At 46.7% G+C, this 19,551-nt stretch overlaps 1 protein-coding gene across 3 annotated transcripts in view; it reads left to right on the forward strand.

Annotated features, from left to right (window-relative positions):
- Positions 1-19,551, forward strand: part of ano5a (anoctamin 5a) — a 46,210-nt gene that overhangs the window by 22,686 nt on the left and 3,973 nt on the right. For all 3 annotated transcript variants that reach the window (XM_020056797.3, XM_010883432.4, XM_010883433.4), the window contains 16 exons: positions 1,402-1,512; positions 3,579-3,647; positions 4,135-4,292; positions 4,706-4,832; positions 5,483-5,602; positions 5,779-5,894; positions 6,151-6,285; positions 6,660-6,762; positions 11,301-11,361; positions 12,318-12,469; positions 14,249-14,323; positions 16,036-16,264; positions 16,396-16,565; positions 17,202-17,299; positions 18,357-18,487; positions 18,984-19,189. In XM_020056797.3, the coding sequence (XP_019912356.2) occupies positions 1,402-1,512; positions 3,579-3,647; positions 4,135-4,292; positions 4,706-4,832; positions 5,483-5,602; positions 5,779-5,894; positions 6,151-6,285; positions 6,660-6,762; positions 11,301-11,361; positions 12,318-12,469; positions 14,249-14,323; positions 16,036-16,264; positions 16,396-16,565; positions 17,202-17,299; positions 18,357-18,487; positions 18,984-19,189 (2,061 nt within the window). The remainder of the gene's footprint in view (positions 1-1,401; positions 1,513-3,578; positions 3,648-4,134; positions 4,293-4,705; positions 4,833-5,482; positions 5,603-5,778; positions 5,895-6,150; positions 6,286-6,659; positions 6,763-11,300; positions 11,362-12,317; positions 12,470-14,248; positions 14,324-16,035; positions 16,265-16,395; positions 16,566-17,201; positions 17,300-18,356; positions 18,488-18,983; positions 19,190-19,551) is intronic.

Raw genomic sequence — 19,551 nt, forward strand, 5'->3', positions numbered from 1 at the left:
TAGTGTATTTAATGCCAGGCTAGCCTGGTCCCGGGTCAGTCTGCATTGTCTTGTGACACCGACCGCATGAGCTGGCCAAACAGGAGTGGCGGACCGGGCACCGGGCTATGGTGCCACGCTAAATGCACATGGACTGTCAGACTGTTCCAGTTTCCACATTAGCACCCCGCCAATGTCCAGTGGATGGCTTCCCTTTTTCTTCCTGACTGGAATGCTAGGTACACCAGATAACCCTAACCCCTTACCTTAATCCTAATGCTAGGTACACCAGATAACCCTAACCCCTTACCCTAATCCTAATGCTAGGTACACCAGATAACCCTAACCCCTTACCTTAATCCTAATGCTAGGTACACCAGATAACCCTAACCCCTTACCCTAATCCTAATGCTAGGTACACCAGATAACCCTAACCCCTTACCTTAATCCTAATGCTAGGTACACCAGATAACCCCTAATCCACAGGGACATGGACACAATCAGTCTGATCGGCAGACCTGACCCGTCGGGGCAACCTTTATGTTGTTTTTAGTTTCACCGTTCAGTGTCTTGTTGCTCAAACATTCCTCCAGTTGCCCAAGGCCTCCCTTTCTCTGGCGTAAGCTCCGCCTTTCTTTTGTAAGCTGATTGCTGATTGGCTGGCCGAGAAGCACTGCAAACACTATAGAGTCATAAGTCATGGGATACCTCACCGTGTCTCACTGATGTAGGCCTGCATAGGAGGGCTGGCTGGGGATCAGTTTTCACTTTTAGACCGTAATAAAACTCAGTTATATGGACATGGTTGAACTGATCCTGGAATAGCCCCGCAACTTACATTTTTGCCAATAGAAGTCCTGTTTTCACGGTATACACAATTCTGTTTGACATCATTTGCATTGGGTAGAAACCGCTGATGAACCAGAGAGTCAAACACAGAGTCCCACTTGAGACAACCAACCTCTCAAAACCCAAACCAAGTCCTGTTGTGCCTTTGTCCAGATCACCATGAGACCAGAACCCGTCTTAACGGGGATTACTGTAAAACATGACCAAATGCCAAAATCACCGGAGATGATCGTCCAGAAAACGTAGCACCTTCTTTCATCATGGCTCCACTGTGCACGTTGCTGTGCACGTCCCTATCAGCTGGCTCTGCAGTAGATGCAATAATGCAGCCCTGTTCGGAGTTCATCTTTCACCTCTTATTACATTATATGGATGATTTGCATTGGGGCTGCTGTGCTGTGAGAGTCTGTCTGAGCCTTGTTGTATGAAATGTGTATGTATGTGTGTGTGTGTGTGTTTTTGTGTATGTATTCTGGACTTGACGGTGTGTGTGTGTGTTTGTGTGTTGACGGTGTGTTTGTGTGTTTGTGTTTGTGTCTTGACGGTGTGTGTGTTTTGTCTGTCTCCCTACAGGTCGACAAGAATCAGCAGAGTAAGGACTCTGTTTTCTTCCGGGATGGAAAGAGGAGGATTGACTTTGTCCTGTCTTACACAGACGATAGAGCCGGAGACAATAAAAAACAGGTAAGATGCTGTACTTAAGAAACGTCTGTTTTGATCATCTCAGATTCATGTACAGTGATTTACACTCACCAGTTTTGCCTCACTCAAACATTTAGTAGCATCAAAGTTATTTATAATATTAATAATAACTTATAACTGCATAACCCCACATTTGATCCACAGCAACTATTTTTCATATCCATTCCCCCGGAATCTTCCCACAATAAGCTCTCATAGTCTTGAAGTGAGACTTCAGTTATTACCTACCTTTCTTAGAAAATGTATGTTAGTATACTTGAACATATTTTGAGTTATTTTACTATATTTCAGTACTCTTCACTTCATGCTGTGGAAGCTGTGAATGACCCTCTCCGGTCCCAACATGTGTTGTGGCTCTGGCTACATCCTGGGTTATCAGCTATATCCTGGGTTATCAGCTATATCCTGGGTTAGCAGCTATATTCCGGCTTATCGGCTATATCCTGGGTTATCAGCTATATCCTGGATTAGCTGATATATTCCATTTTATCGGCTATATCCCGGGTTAGCAGCTATATCCAATGTTTGCAGCGATATCCCGAGTTAGCAGCTGTGTCCAGTGTTAGCAGCTATAGCCCAGGTTATACTTAAAGCTAACTCTAACCCTAAATAGAACCCTAGGTTTAACCTTAAACCCCTAATTTGAACTCTAGCCCTCAAGCTAATCACATACACATACACACACACACACACACACACACACACTACACACTACACATTACACACATACTCCTAGGAATCAACTATTTCGTCTATACATGGATGTGCTCGATCTGATAAAATCAAGTTTTAGCACAGGTGCAAATTTACTTTTTTACCAAATAAAGTAGCTAACTTACCATTTCATTGCACCTAGCAGCGCTAACTCAGATTTCCTTTTTCAAAATAAAAGCCATCATTGAACTATATAGCTCCGGAAAACATTAAGAGACCACTGCACCTTTTTCTTTCCTTTCCAAAATAATTGAAAAGGAGAGTTTTGAGTGAGGAACAGAAGGGTTAAAATTAAGAGACCACTGAAAAACGCTATTCCTCACTCAAACTTTCCTTTTCAACTTTTTTGGAATGTAAAGAAAAAGGTGCAGTGGTCTCTTAATTTTTTCCAGAGCTATGTATGTCTATATACTTGGCAATCTAGTCTGTACATTTTATGTTTCATGTCCGTTCCAATATTGTTTGTGTCTGTTGTTTTTTACAGAATATATATTGTTAGCTATATTGCCATCAATGATGGTTATTATTGTGATGAAGAAACTTTGAGTGCTGCCAGCATAATGTCCTGCTGCTAAAACAACGCTAATAAAGCCTCGTTTGGCCATCACTACCCCTTCCACCTTGACAAGGCACTATACAGTCATAATCACATCATGCACAGCACATTCTGCTTTTGGGAGCACATGAAGTACTTCTAATGCTGGTCAAACCGAGACGCTCACTGGGGTCTGTTGTGTCCCCCTTCCCTCTCCTCCTCTCCTCTTCTCCTCTACTCTCCTCTCCTCTTTTCCTCTCCTCTCCTCTTCTCTTCTCTTCTCTCCTCTCCTCTCCTCTCCTCTCCTCTCCTCTCCTCTTCACCCCTCCTCTCCTGTCCTCTCCTCTCCTCCTCCCCTCGTCCTCTTCTCCTCTCCTCTCCTGTCATCTTCTCCTCCCCTCGTCCTCTTCTCCCCTCGTCCTTTTCTCCTCTCCTGTCCTCCCCTCCTCCCCTTGTCCTCTTCTCCTCCCCTCGTCCTCTTCTCCTCCCCTCGTCCTCTTCTCCTCCCCTCGTCCTCCTCTCCCCTCATCCTCTTCTCCTCTCCTGTGCTCTTCTCCTCTTCTGTCCTCTTCTCCCCTCCCCTCGTCCTCTTCTCCACTCCACTCTCCCCTCCCCTTGTCTCCTCCTCTCCTCATCTCCCATCTACTCCACTCTTTTCTCCACTCCTTCCCTTCTTGTCACCCCTCCTCCCTCCCTCCTTCCCTCCCCCTCTCTCTCCTCCTTGACCCTCTCTCTCCTCCTTGACCCTCTCTCTCCTCCTTGACCCTCTCTCTCCTCCTTGGCCCTCTCTCTCCTCCAGGAGAGGCGTAAGGAATATGAGGCTAACCTACAGAAGGCAGGTCTGGAATTAGAGACGGAGGACAAGTCGGTAAGAGATAAAATTACGTCTAACCGTTTTAGGCTGTAAACATTTCCTGGTCTCAGATCAGTAGAAGAGAAGCCTGAGATTTATTCGATTACATCTAATTAAGTTTGGGTGAATACGTGGCTTGGCCTCAGATTGTTTGTTTCATGTTTTGGAAACACAATTGGACCATAGGAGTTAACAGGAGAGCACAAACAAATCCAGCCCCAGCCTAGTGGAATATTATAATATTTAGTATACAGGCATGTTCCTCTGTTTTGGCGTTGCCATGGCCTGCCAGATCATACAATGTGGTTATTGACGTTTGACATGTCTGTGCCTGGGCAGGGGAGTTTGGTTGTTTGTTTCTGCTTTGCCTGTTTGTGTGTGTGTCTGCCTGTTTTGTTTGTCTGTCTGTTTTCTGTCTTTTTTTTCCTATCTGTCCTTCTACACATCTCTCCATCTTCACATCTCTCCATCCATCCTTCCGCTTCTCTTCTCATCCAATCAGGAATCTGAAGACGGAAAGACCTACTTTGTGAAGATCCACGCTCCGTGGGAGGTGCTGGCCACCTACGCTGATGTCCTGAAGATAAAGGTTCCCTTCAAGGCCAACGACATCCCCAACAACAGAGACATACCCATGGACTGGCTCTTCACCCCTTTCAGGTGGGTTCAACCAATATTCTATAAAGTATAAAATAATTATTATGCTATGACGTTCAATTCCTATTGTGTAAACTGCTGCGGTTGTCACCTGTGTTTGGATTTCTCTTGATCTATTTCTCTGTGTAGATCCATACATTTAAAATGTATACACACCTCGTTCTCTTTTACGTCTTCATTGTCTGTACACAACAAACAAAAAATGTATATCCACATTTGTTTTATGGTAGTAATGTTTCCTGAATCTGATGTTGAAACTGATTCTCAGTCTGATGTAGACACTGATTCTGAATCTGATGTTGAAACTGATTCTCAGTCTGATGTAGACACTGATTCTGAATCTGATGTTGAAACTGATTCTCAGTCTGATGTAGACACTGATTCTGAATCTGATGTTGAAACTGATTCTGATTCAGGTTGCCGGACCGCATTATGAATCCTGAGCCGGACTATTTTACCTCATCCTTCAACAAGGAAAAGATTGACTTCTTCCTCATCGATGATAAGGAGACCTTCTTTCCACCATCTGTCCGCAACAGGATCGTGAGTAGGGCATCCTCAACAGCCTTCCTGCAGAGATGGATGAATGATGGATGATGGATGAATGGATGATCGATGATGGATGAATGGATGATCGATGATGGATGAATGGATGATCGATGAATGGATGGATGATGGGTGAATGGATGGATGATGGATGGATGAATGGATGATCGATGATGGATGGATGGATGATGGATGATGGATGAATGGATGATGGATGGATGGATGAATGGATGGATGATGGATGGATGATGGATGAATGGATGATCGATGATGGATGAATGGATGGATGATGGATGAATGGTTAGATGATGAACGGACAGATGATGGTTGGATCCCTTATACCTCCTCATCCTCTCCTCCTCTCAGGTGTAATTACATAGCTTATATCCCCCTCTTGTCCTCCTCTCAGGTGTATCTCCCTCTCCTCCTCCGCTCCTTCTCTCAGTTGTATTAGATCCCTTTTATCCTCCTCTTCTCCTCCTCCTCTCCTACTCTCAGTTGTATTAGATCCCTTTACCTCCCTCTCCTCCTCCTCCTCTCCTCCTATCAGGTATATTAGATGCCTTTTACCTCCCTCTCCTCCTCCTCTCCTCCTCTCAGGTGTATTACATCCCTTATACCTCCCTCTCCTCCTCTCCTCCTCTCAGGTGTATTACATCCTGGCACGCTGTCCATATCATAAGCCAGTGTTGGAAGAAAAGGACAAGAAGGGCATCAAGCGCCTCCTGAACAACGGGACATATGGAGCAGCGTTTCCACTACATGACGTGAGACTTTTCTCTGGACCTCAGATCTAATCTGATCGTAGAGGGTTAGGCCTAATTCAGTACTGCGTTTGCCTGTCGAGCACGTAGAGACCGGGAGTTGTCCGGCCGTCTTGTTGCGTCACATCCTGGTCGATGACACAGTTGACACAGTCTCTTGTCCCGATGCTTGTCTGCAGTGTCGCTACTGGAAACCAGCCAAGGACCTCAACAGTGACAGTGAGAGATTTCACCTGTATAAACACTGGGCCCGGTTCCACAGTTTCTTCAAGGAGCAGCCTCTCAACCTCATTCGGTGAGAACACCACACGGAACCGGGACATGTCTCTCGCTGTGATTAACCGCCTGTACAAAACAATGTCATTTTCCACAAGTTTCTGGGGATTACATTTGCTCTGACATGAGGCCTGTGTACTTCTCAAGCAGATATTTTAAGTTGAACCCCTGTGTCCCGGATAAGGTGGAACCCTTGTGTTTGTCATGCATTTAAAATCTAGACTCTAAACACAAAACCCACCTATTGGTTTATTGTGTGGTGTTTCCCATAACAGGAAGTATTATGGAGAGAAGATCGGTATCTATTTTGCCTGGCTGGGTTTCTACACGGAGATGCTGTTTTTCGCCGCGGTGGTGGGAGTGATCTGTTTCCTCTACGGGTTATTCACCTTCGATGACAATGAGTGGAGGTGAGCTCCATTCAAAATAACATCTTTGCCGGTTTGTCTGTTTCAAGTAGTATATTTTATTACAAATATAATCCTACTGAAATTCACTTGGGCAGCGGTCTGCCACATCTTCAGGTGATTCATTCAGGATAAGTTACCACTAAATCTCAATCCAACCTCTAGGGTGTATTTCTCTGGTCCTAAACCCTGTTACGGACCATTCCTGTCAGTTCCTCCTAGAAACAGTTTGTCTTTGGCTCGACTAACACTCCACAGTCTGTGTGTGGGTGTCCAGGAGTCCGGCCCTTGTGAAATGACTCTGTTTCAATGCAAAGAATGGTTACATTATGTATATTGAATATTATGTTGAGGTTTCTCCTTCTCTCTCATGACAGTAAAGACATCTGTGGTGAGATTGGAGGCAGCATTGTCATGTGTCCCCTGTGCGATAAGAAATGTGGCTACTGGAAACTGAACTCGACGTGTAATTCATCCTGGGTAAGAATGTGGGCTTTGTAGATGCACTGCCGTGAACTAAAGATATCCGTCACCCTGGGACTGGAATGTTCTATCTGACATTTTGGTCAAAGCTGTATTTTATTTGCTCCTTCGTGTAAGATGTAACAATTTTATGATGCAGTACATTTAAAACCACAAAGTTCTGAGAAAACAAGACCATTTGAACGTGTTAGAAGGTTCAGTCTGTAATCCAATCACACAATGATGTCATGGCAATCAGAAATAATTGTACGGTAGTCCACTTATTGATTAATAAAGGGGGAAGATGTCTCAAGTCAATAGTTCTCAAACCTCAGACTTGAAAAACACTAATAATTATAATACAGTAATAAAAATATAATGTGTATAGATAGAACATTACAGTCCCAAGACTTTGATTATTTGCATTTGCATTTGCATCATCTTCCGCTTAATCCGGGGCCGGGTCGCGGGGGCAGCAGTCTAAGCAGGGATGCCCAGACTTCCCTCTCCCCAGACACTTCCTCCAGCTCTTCCGGGGGGACACCGAGGCGTTCCCAGGCCAGCCGGGAGACATAGTCCCTCCAGCGTGTCCTAGGTCTTCCCCGGGGTCTCTTCCCGGTGGGACGGGACCGGAACACCTTCCCAGGAAGGCGTCCCGGAGGCATCCGAAACAGATGCCCAAGCCACCTCAGCTGACCCCTCTCGATGTGGAGGAGCAGCGGCTCTACTCTGAGCTCCTCCCGGGTGACCGAGCTTCTCACCCTATCTCTAAGGGATCGCCCAGCCACCCTGCGGAGAAAGCTCATTTCGGCCGCCTGTATCCGGGATCTTGTCCTTTCGGTCATGACCCAAAGCTCATGACCATAGGTGAGAGTAGGAACGTAGATTGACCGGTAAATCGAGAGCTTCGCCTTACGGCTCAGCTCTTTCTTCACCACGACAGACCGATACATCGACCGCATTACTGCAGAAGCTGCACCGATCCGTCTGTCAATCTCCCGTTCCATCCTTCCCTCACTCGTGAACAAGACCCCTAGATACTTAAACTCCTCCACTTGAGGCAGGCACTCTCCACCAACCTGAAGTGGGCAAGCCACCCTTTTCCGACTGATGACCATGGCCTCGGATTTGGAGGCACTGATTTTCATCCCCACCGCTTCACACTCGGCTGCAAACCGTCCAAGTGCCTGCTGAAGGTCCTGGCTTGAAGGGGCCAACACGACAACATCATCCGCAAAGAGCAGAGACGAAATCGTGTGGTCCCCAAACCTGACACCCTCCGGCCCCTGGCTGCGCCTAGAAATTCTGTCCATAAAAATTACGAACAGAACCGGTGACAAAGGGCAGCCCTGCCGGAGTCCAACATGCACAGGGAACAAGTCTGACTTACTGCCGGCAATGCGGACCAAGCTCCTGCTTCGGTCGTACAGGGACCTGACAGCCCTTAGCAAAGGACCCAGGACCCCATATTCCCGAAGCACCCTCCACAGGATGCCACGAGGGACACAGTCGAATGCCTTCTCCAAATCCACAAAACACATGTGGACTGGTTGGGCAAACTCCCATGAACCCTCCATCACCCTGTAGAGGGTATAGAGCTGGTCCAGTGTTCCGCGGCCTGGACGAAAACCACACTGTTCCTCCTGAATCCGAGGTTCTACTATCGGCCGTATTCTCCTCTCCAGAACCCTGGCATAGACTTTCCCGGGGAGGCTGAGAAGTGTGATCCCCCTATAGTTGGAACACACCCTCCGGTCCCCCTTCTTATAAAGAGGGACCACCACCCCGGTCTGCCATCCCAGAGGCACTGTCCCCGACTGCCACGCGATGTTGCACAGGCGTGTCAGCCAAGACAGCCCCACAACATCCAGAGACTTGAGGTACTCAGGGCGGATCTCATCCACCCCCGGTGCCTTGCCACCGAGGAGTTTCTTAACCACCTCGGTGACTTCAGCCCGGGTGATGGACGAGTCCACCTCTGAGCCCTCATCCTCTGCTTCCTCAATGGAAGACGTGACGGCGGGATTGAGGAGATCCTCGAAGTATTCCTTCCACTGCCCGACGACATCCTCAGTTGAGGTCAACAGCTGCCCACCTCTACTGTAAACAGCGTTGGTAGGGCACTGTTTCCCTCTCCTGAGGCGCCGGATGGTTTGCCAGAATCTCTTCGAGGCCAGCCGATAGTCCTTCTCCATGGCCTCACCGAACTCCTCCCAGGCCCGAGTTTTTGCCTCCACAACCACCCGGGCTGCAGCCCGCTTGGCCTGTCGGTACCCGTCAGCTGCGTCAGGAGTCCCACAAGCCAACCAGGCCTGATAGGACTCCTTCTTCAGCTTGACGGCATCCCTTACTTCCGGTGTCCACCATCGGGTTCGGGGATTGCCGCCTCGACAGGCACCGGAGACCTTACGGCCACAGCTCCGAGCGGCCGCTTCGACAATGGCGGTGGAGAACATGGTCCACTCGGACTCAATATCTCCAACCTCCCTCGGGATCCAGTCGAAGCTCTGCCGGAGGTGGGAGTTAAAGATCTCTCTGACAGGAGACTCGGCCAGACGTTCCCAGCAGACCCTTACAGTACGCTTGGGCCTGCCGAGTCTGTCCAGCTTTCTCCCCCGCCATCGGATCCAACTCACCACCAGGTGGTGATCAGTTGACAGCTCCGCCCCTCTCTTCACCCGAGTGTCCAAGACATACGGCCGCAGGTCAGATGAGACGACAACAAAGTCGGTCATCGACCTGCGGCCTAGGGTGTCCTGGTGCCACGTGCACTGATGGACACCCTTATGCTTGAACATGGTGTTCGTTATGGACAAACTGTGACTAGCACAGAAGTCCAATAACTGAACACCACTCGGGTTCAGATCAGGGGGGCCGTTCCTCCCAATCACGCCCCTCCAGGTGTCACTGTCGTTGCCCACGTGGGCGTTGAAGTCCCCCAGTAGAACAATAGAGTCCCCAGTCGGAGCACTTTCCAGCACCCCTCCCAGAGACTCCAAGAAGGTCGGGTACTCTGCACTGCCGTTCGGCCCGTAGGCACAAACAACAGTGAGAGACCTATCCCCGACCCGTAGGCGCAGGGAAACGACCCTCTCGTTCACCGGGGTAAACTCCAACACATGGCGGCAGAGCTGGGGAGCTATAAGCAAACCCACACCAGCCCGCCGCCTCTCACCATGGGCAACTCCAGAGTGGTGAAGAGTCCATCCTCTCTCAAGGAGTGTGGTTCCAGAGCCCAAGCCGTGCGTAGAGGTGATCCCGACTACCTCTAATCGGAACCTCTCAACCTCACGCACTAGCTCAGGCTCCTTCCCCACCAGCGAGGTGACATTCCACGTCCCTAGAGCTAGTTTCCGTGTCCAGAGATCGGGTTGTCTAGGCCCCTGCCTTCGACTGCCGCCCGATCCTCTTCGCACCGGCCCCTTATGGTCCCTCCTGTGGGTGGTGAGCCCACGGGAGGGCGGCCCCACGTCGCCCGTTCGGGCTGAGCCCGGCCGGGCCCCATGGGGGAAGGCCCGGCCACCAGGCGCTCGCATACGAGCCCCAACCCCGGGCCTGGCTCCAGGGTGGGGCCCCGGCTGCGCCATACCGGGCGACGTCACGGTACTCAATATTTTTTTCATCATTAAGGGGGGTTTGAACCGCTCTTAGTCTGACCCGTCGCCTAAGACCTGTTTGCCTTGGGAGACCCTACCAGGGGCATATAGCCCCAGACAACATAGCTCCTAGGGTCACTCGGGTACTCAAACCCCTCCACCACGTTAAGGTGGCAGTTCAAGGAGAGGTTTGATTATTTATTAAATAAAGTTATTGTCCTCTATTGCAATGACTTTGATTTGTTTCACCACTTTTACTGAAGATTGAAGATAACTATGGTAAAAACATAAAAATACAGGTTCCATAAGCATGTTTGAAGCCCAGGCACTGCTGCATTTGTCTTCACCTTAATCAATGTAAAAACATGAATTGAAGGGTTATTTCACATGTTATTGAAAAATAGCAAGTAGTTCAATGATTTTGGGTGTCAGATACTAACAACATTTATCACTTTACTCATCCAGAGTTAATTTTGAGCAATATTGTTTGTTTTCTATAAACTATAAGCCATTTTTTATTTTTGTGGAATATCGCTTGGATGCAAACAAATAATAAAATGATCATTTCATTTCTTAACCTTTCTATAGAAATTAATATCAACATTCTGTGCTGATAGAACCATGTTGCTGAGCTCATATTCATATTTCAGAACCATAAGGTTCTATCTGTGATTGCATAATCAATGAAATAACATATCAGATGTTACAGGACTTTTATGCTCTGTATTTTAAATACTTTTGAGGTGAGGACCTTTTAGACATTTGAAATAATACTTCACTACAAAACAGTTTCTAAATAATTATAACTAGGCTTTACACAGATAGAACCTTCCCATCCTGAGGTCTCAAGTTATTGTTGGCATGCATGATTGTTCAGATCCTCTCATAGTTTCTGGTTTTCAAAGATGTTCTTTTGTATATGAATTAACTCTCTGTTTTTCTGTGTTTTTGCATTTTCAGCAATCTCATATGTTTGATAACGTAGGGACTGTTTTCTTTGCCATATTCATGGGCATTTGGGGTAAGTGACCAATAACAATGTCCTCCAAAACCATTTACTGTTTAAAAACCAGGTTGCCTTAGAAATGAAATAAAATCGTATAGAATGTATACATGCAGTATATTCACAGCCAAAGGCTAAAACACATATAGAGTTTGTTTTCTGGACACATGGGCATTCAAGCCGTTGGTCTGATGAGAATGTGTGATGTCATCTATGGACACTATTGTGAAGGACTATGGAACCATTTTGAAATCTTCCATACCACATTTGAAAGGAGAAAACAACACAAATATTTACAAACAATATGTTATCATTTTTTCTAATTTTTCTTTAAATATAATTAGAAAAATGCAGTGTATATATGTAAATTAAATCATTTTATTTGGAGATTGAATCGAATGTGTTTGATGAAGCATGAGTGGGAAAGGATTGTTAATTTTATACTATAGTAGTTTATGTGCGTGTTCATGCTCTTCGCCAACTTTTTCAGAAGGGTCCATAAAAGGACTGAGGAATTTAACCAATTCATACAGCCTATAAATGTGCCGGATGTGCCCAGAGCGCCATCTAGAGGAAGCTTCTAGAGGAGAGTCTTAGCACTAGTCAGAAAACAGCCCCTCCGGTTTGGAATAGCTACCAGTAACTTAAACACTGACATAAACCCTAGAGTACTTTGTAAAGTTAAAGATGCAATCTGGCCTGAGTTCAAAATATGTTCCCTGTAAGCGCATAATCTACCAGTATAATCACATTCATGTCTCAGCTGGCAAGTTGCTCTGGAAACACAGGGCGGAATATTCACTATAGGACATTAGAGTTGTACACTACTTTCTCGGACCAATTGTGTCCGAGTTTCCTGCAACCTCCCTGTCTTTGCGGTCCGGAGGCTCCAGAAGACCCCGCGGTTATTTCAGGCCGGCTACTTCATTTTGAATAGGTCTTAATGCCCCTCCTCCCCCACTGTCCTCTCGCAGTGACACTCTTCCTGGAGTTCTGGAAGCGTCGGCAGGCCCGTCTGGAGTATGAGTGGGACCTGGTGGACTTTGAGGAGGAGCAGCAGCAGCTCCAGCGAAGGCCGGAGTACGAAACCAAGTGCACCGCCCGACGCCTGAACACCGTCACGCAGGTGGTTATAGGGCTAGACTTTATTTACCTAATCCACTGTCATTACTGTTATTATTAATAAGTAAAGGGGGGTTGGGAAATAAAAGTATTATGGCTGTTTCATTATAATGGTATTGACTCATTTTATGGTCTCCTTGAGATATTTCAAATGGCAGTGGTCACATGCTGTCTAGAGTACATGAAGTGTTCCAGAGCTGATCCTTTATGTCAGGATTTAGTGATTAATTATGTATTTCCTATTCACGCTGAAGCTTGTAGATGGAGTTCAGAACGGTTGGACTGGATACTGCATGTTAATGTGGGTTGGCTACTGACAACACTGTGGGGACATTTACGACTGAAATATTTACTGTTGAAATACAGACTGTTTAAAAGATGGTTATAAAAACTGATTGAGTGTTAACAGACTGCTACTAGATAAACAGGAGAAGGACCCGCCCGTCACTTGGCCCTCATCCCCTGACCCGCCCGTCACTTGGCCCTCATCCCCTGACCCGCCCGTCACTTGGCCCTCATCCCCTGACCCGCCCGTCACTTGGCCCTCATCCCCTGACCCGCCCGTCACTTGGCCCTCATCCCCTGACCCGCCCGTCACTTGGCCCTCATCCCCTGACCCGCCCGTCACTTGGCCCTCATCCCCTGACCCGCCCGTCACATGGCCCTCATCCCCTGACCCGCCCGTCACTTGGCCCTCATCCCCTGACCCGCCCGTCACTTGGCCCTCATCCCCTGACCCGCCCGTCACTTGGCCCTCATCCCCTGACCCGCCCGTCACATGGCCCTCATCCCCTGACCCGCCTGTCACTTGGCCCTCATCCCCTGACCCGCCCGTCACTTGGCCCTCATCTCCTGACCCGCCCGTCACTTGGCCCTCATCCCCTGACCCGCCCGTCACTTGGCCCTCATCCCCTGACCCGCCCGTCACTTGGCCCTCATCCCCTGACCCGCCCGTCACTTGGCCCTCATCCCCTGACCCGCCCGTCACTTGTGCTGCAGGAGATGGAGTCTGTTCTTGACAGGACAGCAACCGATGTTGTGGGAAAGGTAGTCCTGTGTTGGGCCACCGTGGTGCTGTGGGTAAGACTGGCACCGGGAACGCCTGTCTGAGGGGTTGCCGTGGTTTTTCGGGCGTGGCTTGTGCTCATGGCTCATGTCTGGAATGAACGAGATCCTGGTCTGACTGACTGCCGCGCTGAGCTGGTGAATCACACCAGCCCGTTGAATGAGCAACGCTGAAACACAGCTTCACTGGTTGTGTTTTATAGCCTGGTGGTAACAGATCTGTTTGAGCTGTCAGCCAACTCCCATGGCCGCGCTCTCAACCTCACATCAGTGGCCAGAACCACACTGACAGCACAACCTCATTTGAAACCAGGCTAACAGAACATCCTGGGTTCATCAGTGTAATGAGCTGGGCTCTCTGGTCAGCAGAATGAGGTTCTGATACAACTACTTAAAAGAAAAGGTGATATTTAGAACCTGAAAGGTTTCTTCTGCAGTCCCCTTTGAAGAACCCTTTGCTTACAGTTAGAAAACATTTTTGGGTTCATTTAGAACCCTTTCCACAAGAGATTCCATATGGAAGCCAAAAGGATTTTAATGAGGAACCAGCAAAGGTTCTCCTGGGAACCTTAAGGGTTCTGGTATGGGGACAGCCAAAAAAACCTTTTGGAAGCTTTTTTCTAAGTGTGTGTGTGTGCGTTGGTTGGAGGCTGACCCTGGTAACCATGGTGACTGACTGTGTGTTGTTGTCATTGCTTTGCTTGGTTACATGTTGTAGGAGATGGAGCCTTACTTACCCGTAACATCCAAGTGTGCTCGTACATTCCTGTCTGGAGCCACCGTGCTGTTCTGGGTGAGCACTGCATTACATACCTTGCTCTCTCCTTCTTAACTCCTGAGTCTCCCCTCCTTATCTACTCCCTCTCTCCTCAACTCCTCACACTCTCCTCCTTATATCCTCCTTAACTCCTCCTGGTCTCCTCCTTATCTACTCTCGCCTTACTCACTCCTCATCTCCTCACTCTCTCCTCCTTAAATCCGCACTCTCTCCTTACTCTCTCCTCTTTAAATCCTCACTCTGTCCTCCTTGTCTTCTTACCTTCTACATCTTCTTAAGATCATCAATCAACTCTAGTTTCCTTAATCATCATTATCAGGCTCCCCAATTTCTCTGAATATTACAGATATTGTCTAGAAATAGTACTGACTGCTACTATTCCAGAACATACAGTATCTAACAAAAGTGAGCACAACCCTCACATTCTTGCAAATATTCGATTATATCATTTTGTGTGACAACACTGAAGAAATTACACTTTGCTACAAAGTAGTGAGTGTACAGCTTGTATAACAGTGTAAATTGTCTGTCCCCTCAAAATAACACAACACACAGCCATTAATGTCTAAACTGCTTGCAACAAAAGTGAGTACACCCCTATGTGAAAATGTCAAAATATTTTGAGTGGCATGAAATAACCGCGGGGTCTTCTGGAACTTCCGGACAGATGCTCAATAGGGTTTAGGTCTGGAGACATGCTTGGCCAGTCCATCACCTTTACCTTCAGCTTCTTTAGCAGTGGTCGTCTTGGAGCATCTGTGGGGCATCCTCAAACGGAAGGTGCAGGAGTGCAAGGTCTCTAACATCCACCAGCTCCGTGATGTTGTCATGGAGGTGTTTAAGGGGACTCCAGTGGCAACCTGTGAAGCTCTGGTGAACTCCATGTTCAAGAGAGTTAAAGCAGTGCTGGAAAATAATGGTGGACACACAAAGTATTGACAGTTTGGGCCCAATTTAGACATTTTCACTTAGTGGTGTACTCACTTTTGTTGCCAGCGGTTTAGACATTAATGGCTGTGTGTTGAGTTATTTTGAGGGACAGCAAATGTACACTCACTAATTTACATTGTAGCAAAGTGTCATTTCTTCAGTGTTGTCACATGAAAAGATATACTCAAATATTTACAAAAAGGTGAGGGTGTACTCACGTTTGTGAGATACTTTATGAATCCACAACTGTGAGTCAGTGCATAAATATTCTGCTAAAAGTGCATGTTTTGTGCTGTAGTTTTGTGTTTTGAAGCGTGTTGTTGGTTTGGCATCCTGTCTATCATTCATGTTTCAGTTCAATTTAATTTACCTGCCCAGACTTTCTTGATTTCTACCAAATCCGACTTCTCACTACATGACAATTTATTTCTTAATTCAAAAACAATGCTAATTCCTTGTGTTAGCTTTTATGGTTGGCATTGGTGTACACATACTTTGGAATATGTCCCCATACTCAATAACGTTTCTAAAGAGCTCTCCTATGGCCACAAATAGGAGTAGAGTTTGGGATTCAGAAAGCATTATGTGGGCAGGAGTTAACAGTGGACAGCTACATACATTAAGCGGTCCGTTTACTTTCTGAATTGACTGAACAGACCAAAACCCTTCACAATCTACCCCTTTACGTCTACGCCTTCATCTCTCCTTCCTCTCTCCACCTCCACTCCCCAATCTCTCCATCTTTCTCTCCTCCCTCTCAATCCTCCTCTTTTTCCACCCTTCTGTCTCCCCATTAGATCGCCCTGATCATCGCGTGTATCATCGGGGTGATAGCGTATCGACTGGCGGTGTACGCGGCGTTCGCTAGCATCATAAAGGACAGCCCCACCAAAAAGATCGAGCTGGTGGGTTCCCTCATCACCCCACAGCTAGCCACCTCTGTCACGGCGTCCTGCATCAACTTCATCATCATCATGATCCTGAACCTGATGTATGAGAGGGTGGCGATCTGGATCACAGACATGGGTACGGTGGAAGGACATTTGGCAGAGACACTAAGAATATTTTATTTTACAATTCAACATCGGTTGGGTGAATCGATGCGGAAAAATGTACACCCAGGAAATCCCCTTTTTGGTGGCTCTCTACTTCCTCAGAGATCCCCAAGACCCACCTGGAGTATGAGAACAAGTTGACGGTGAAGATGTTCCTCTTCCAGTTCGTCAACTACTACTCCTCTTGCTTCTACGTGGCCTTCTTCAAGGGGAAGTTCGTCGGCTATCCTGGGGATTACATCTACATGTTCGGCAAGCTGAGGAACGAGGAGGTAGAGTCACCTGTTTCTATGACTTATGAATCATGTGGTGTAGCGGCATTACGACCACTCACAGACATAACATAATCTGTATGAATCACGTGGTGTAGCGTCATTACGACCACTCACAGATATGACTTAAACTGTATGAATCATGTGGTGTAGCGTCATAACGACCACTCACAGATATGACTTAAACTGTATGAATCACGTGGTGTAGCGTCATTACGACCACTCACAGATATGACTTAAACTGTATGAATCACGTGGTGTAGCGTCATTACGACCACTCACATATATGACTTAAACTGTATGAATCATGTGGTGTAGCGTCATAACGACCACTCACAGATATGACTTAAACTGTATGAATCACGTGGTGTAGTGTCATTACGACCACTCACAGATATGACTTAAACTGTATGAATCACGTGGTGTAGCGTCATTACGACCACTCACAGATATGACTTAAACTGTATGAATCATGTGGTGTAGCAGCATTACGACCACTCACAGACATGACTAAAACTGAATGAATCACGTGGTATAGCGGCATTACAAACATTCACAGACATGGTAGTGAAACCAGTGTCTGTGGTGTCTGTGAAACCCTGTACTTGACCTGGTCCCTCCCCCCTCGTGTCACAGTGTGACCCCGGCGGCTGTCTCATTGAGCTGACCACTCAGCTGGTCATTGTGATGGTGGGGAAGCAGGTGTGGGGCAACATCCAGGAAGCGCTGGTCCCGTGAGTACTTTGAATGACCTTCATTCTCTGTGAGTTCTTTCAATGGTCTTCATTCTCTGTGAGTACGTTGAAGGGTCTTCGTTCTCCGTGAGTATGTTGAATGGTCTTCGTTCTCTGTGAGTTCTTGGAATGGTCTTCGTTCTCTGTGAGTTCTTGGAATGGTCTTCGTTCTCTGTGAGTTCTTTGAATGGTCTTCATTCTCTGTGAGTACGTTGAAGGGTCTTCGTTCTCCGTGAGTATGTTGAATGGTCTTCGTTCTCTGTGAGTTCTTGGAATGGTCTTCGTTCTCTGTGAGTTCTTTGAATGGTCTTCATTCTCTGTGAGTACTTTGAATGACCTTCATTCTCTGTGAGTTCTTTGAATGGTCTTTATTCTCTGTGAGTTCTTTGAATGGTCTTCGTTCTGCGCTCGCTGAGGGGTGGTTTCGCCTGGACACAGATATACCCTACATATAAAGGATCACTAGGGGGTAGATATATGTCACTATATATATATATATATATATGACACTGATTGTATACATAGGGGTTCGGAAACAGTTAGAGCTTGATGCCCAATATTGTGACCCAGATTAATAAAATCGTTAATCGCTGTGCATCTACTAAATGACTAAAATGTAAAAGATTGTAAATGATTGTAGTTATGTAGTAATCATTTATTAATCCATTAGTATTAATGTAGTAGTTGTACATTAATCCAGTATTAGTCTTGACGGCATCCTATAGTAGTCACATAGTAATCATAGTCATCATATACTAATTGTACAAAAGTCATGTAGGAATCCTATAGTAGACATTAGTAATCCTTTAGTAGTTATGTAGTAATCCTATAGTAGTTATTTTGTAATCCTATAGTAGTCATGTAGTAATCCTATAGTAGTTATGTAGTAATAATTTAGTAGTTGTGTAGTAATCCTATAGTAGACATTAGTAATCCTTTAGTAGTTATGTAGTAATCCTATAGTAGTTATGTAGTAATCCTTTAGTAGAGATGTAGTAATCATATAATATGAAGGCCAGTAATTGTGGTAACTAACCGCTGTGCTGTTCTGCTGCAGGTGGCTGATGAACTGGTGGGGGAGCCGTAAAGCCCGGAACCACCCAGAGAGTCTGTACAGCCGCTGGGAGCAGGACCATGACCTCCAGAACTTTGGTCATCTGGGACTGTTCTATGAGTACCTGGAGATGGGTGAGCAGCCTGGGGTTCTAAGAGTGGGCAAAAACCAAAAACTTGTGATTTAACTTTACTTTTTTAAGTTTACACTCCGTATTGTAATGAACGATATTGGCTAAATGCTGGGGATCAGTGGTTGGTATGGTTGGTGTTGATTCTGTTTGGTTGATCTTTAACCCCTCGTTCTCTCACCTAGTCTCCTTTTGGAAAACCAGTATGTCACCTGGTGACACCGTACTAGAAAATGATGTTGGTGCCTGTGGCTACTGGTGTATTCCTCTTGAGTTTTTCTACTTTGGGCAGTGGAGTGGAGTGGCATGTAATTGGTGCCAAGAAACTTTAAAAATATAGCATTAAAAAAAGATATAATGCACTCATTGCTGACCGAGGCCGAAATACAGCACTTCAGTCTGAAGTAGCATTTATGTTACGCAGTTCATCTGTAGACTCCCTGCACTCCTGCAGAGGGTGCTGTTTCTCAGTATCTTACCATCGCATCTTCTCTCCGCAGTGATTCAGTTTGGCTTCATCACTCTCTTCGTGGCCTCCTTCCCCCTTGCCCCCCTGTTGGCACTGATGAACAACATCATAGAGGTCAGAGTTGACGCGTGGAAGTTCACAACCCAGTTCCGGCGGCCGGTGGCGGCCAAGGCCCACAGTATCGGAGCCTGGCAAGAAATACTCAATGGAGTGGCCGTCCTCTCGGTGGTCACCAATGTGAGTATGGCAGTCCGGTAGTACAGGAGACTGGAATTAGTTATTTCCTACTTTTCCCACTGAATCCTGAACCAACTGAACCATGCTCTACCACCTGAACCATGCTCTACCTACTGTACCATGCTCTACCACCTGAACCATGCTCTACCACCTGAACCATGCTCTACCTACTGTACCATGCTCTACCTACTGAACCATGCTCTACCAGCTGAACCATGCTCTACTACCTGAACCATGCTCTACCTACTGTACCATGCTCTACCTACTGAACCATGCTCTACCTACTGAACCATGCTCTACCAGCTGAACCATGCTCTACCAGCTGAACCATGCTCTACCTACTGAACCATGCTCTACCAGCT

This window comes from Esox lucius, chromosome 19 (genome assembly GCF_011004845.1).
Source record: "Esox lucius isolate fEsoLuc1 chromosome 19, fEsoLuc1.pri, whole genome shotgun sequence".
Taxonomy (NCBI): domain Eukaryota; kingdom Metazoa; phylum Chordata; class Actinopteri; order Esociformes; family Esocidae; genus Esox; species Esox lucius.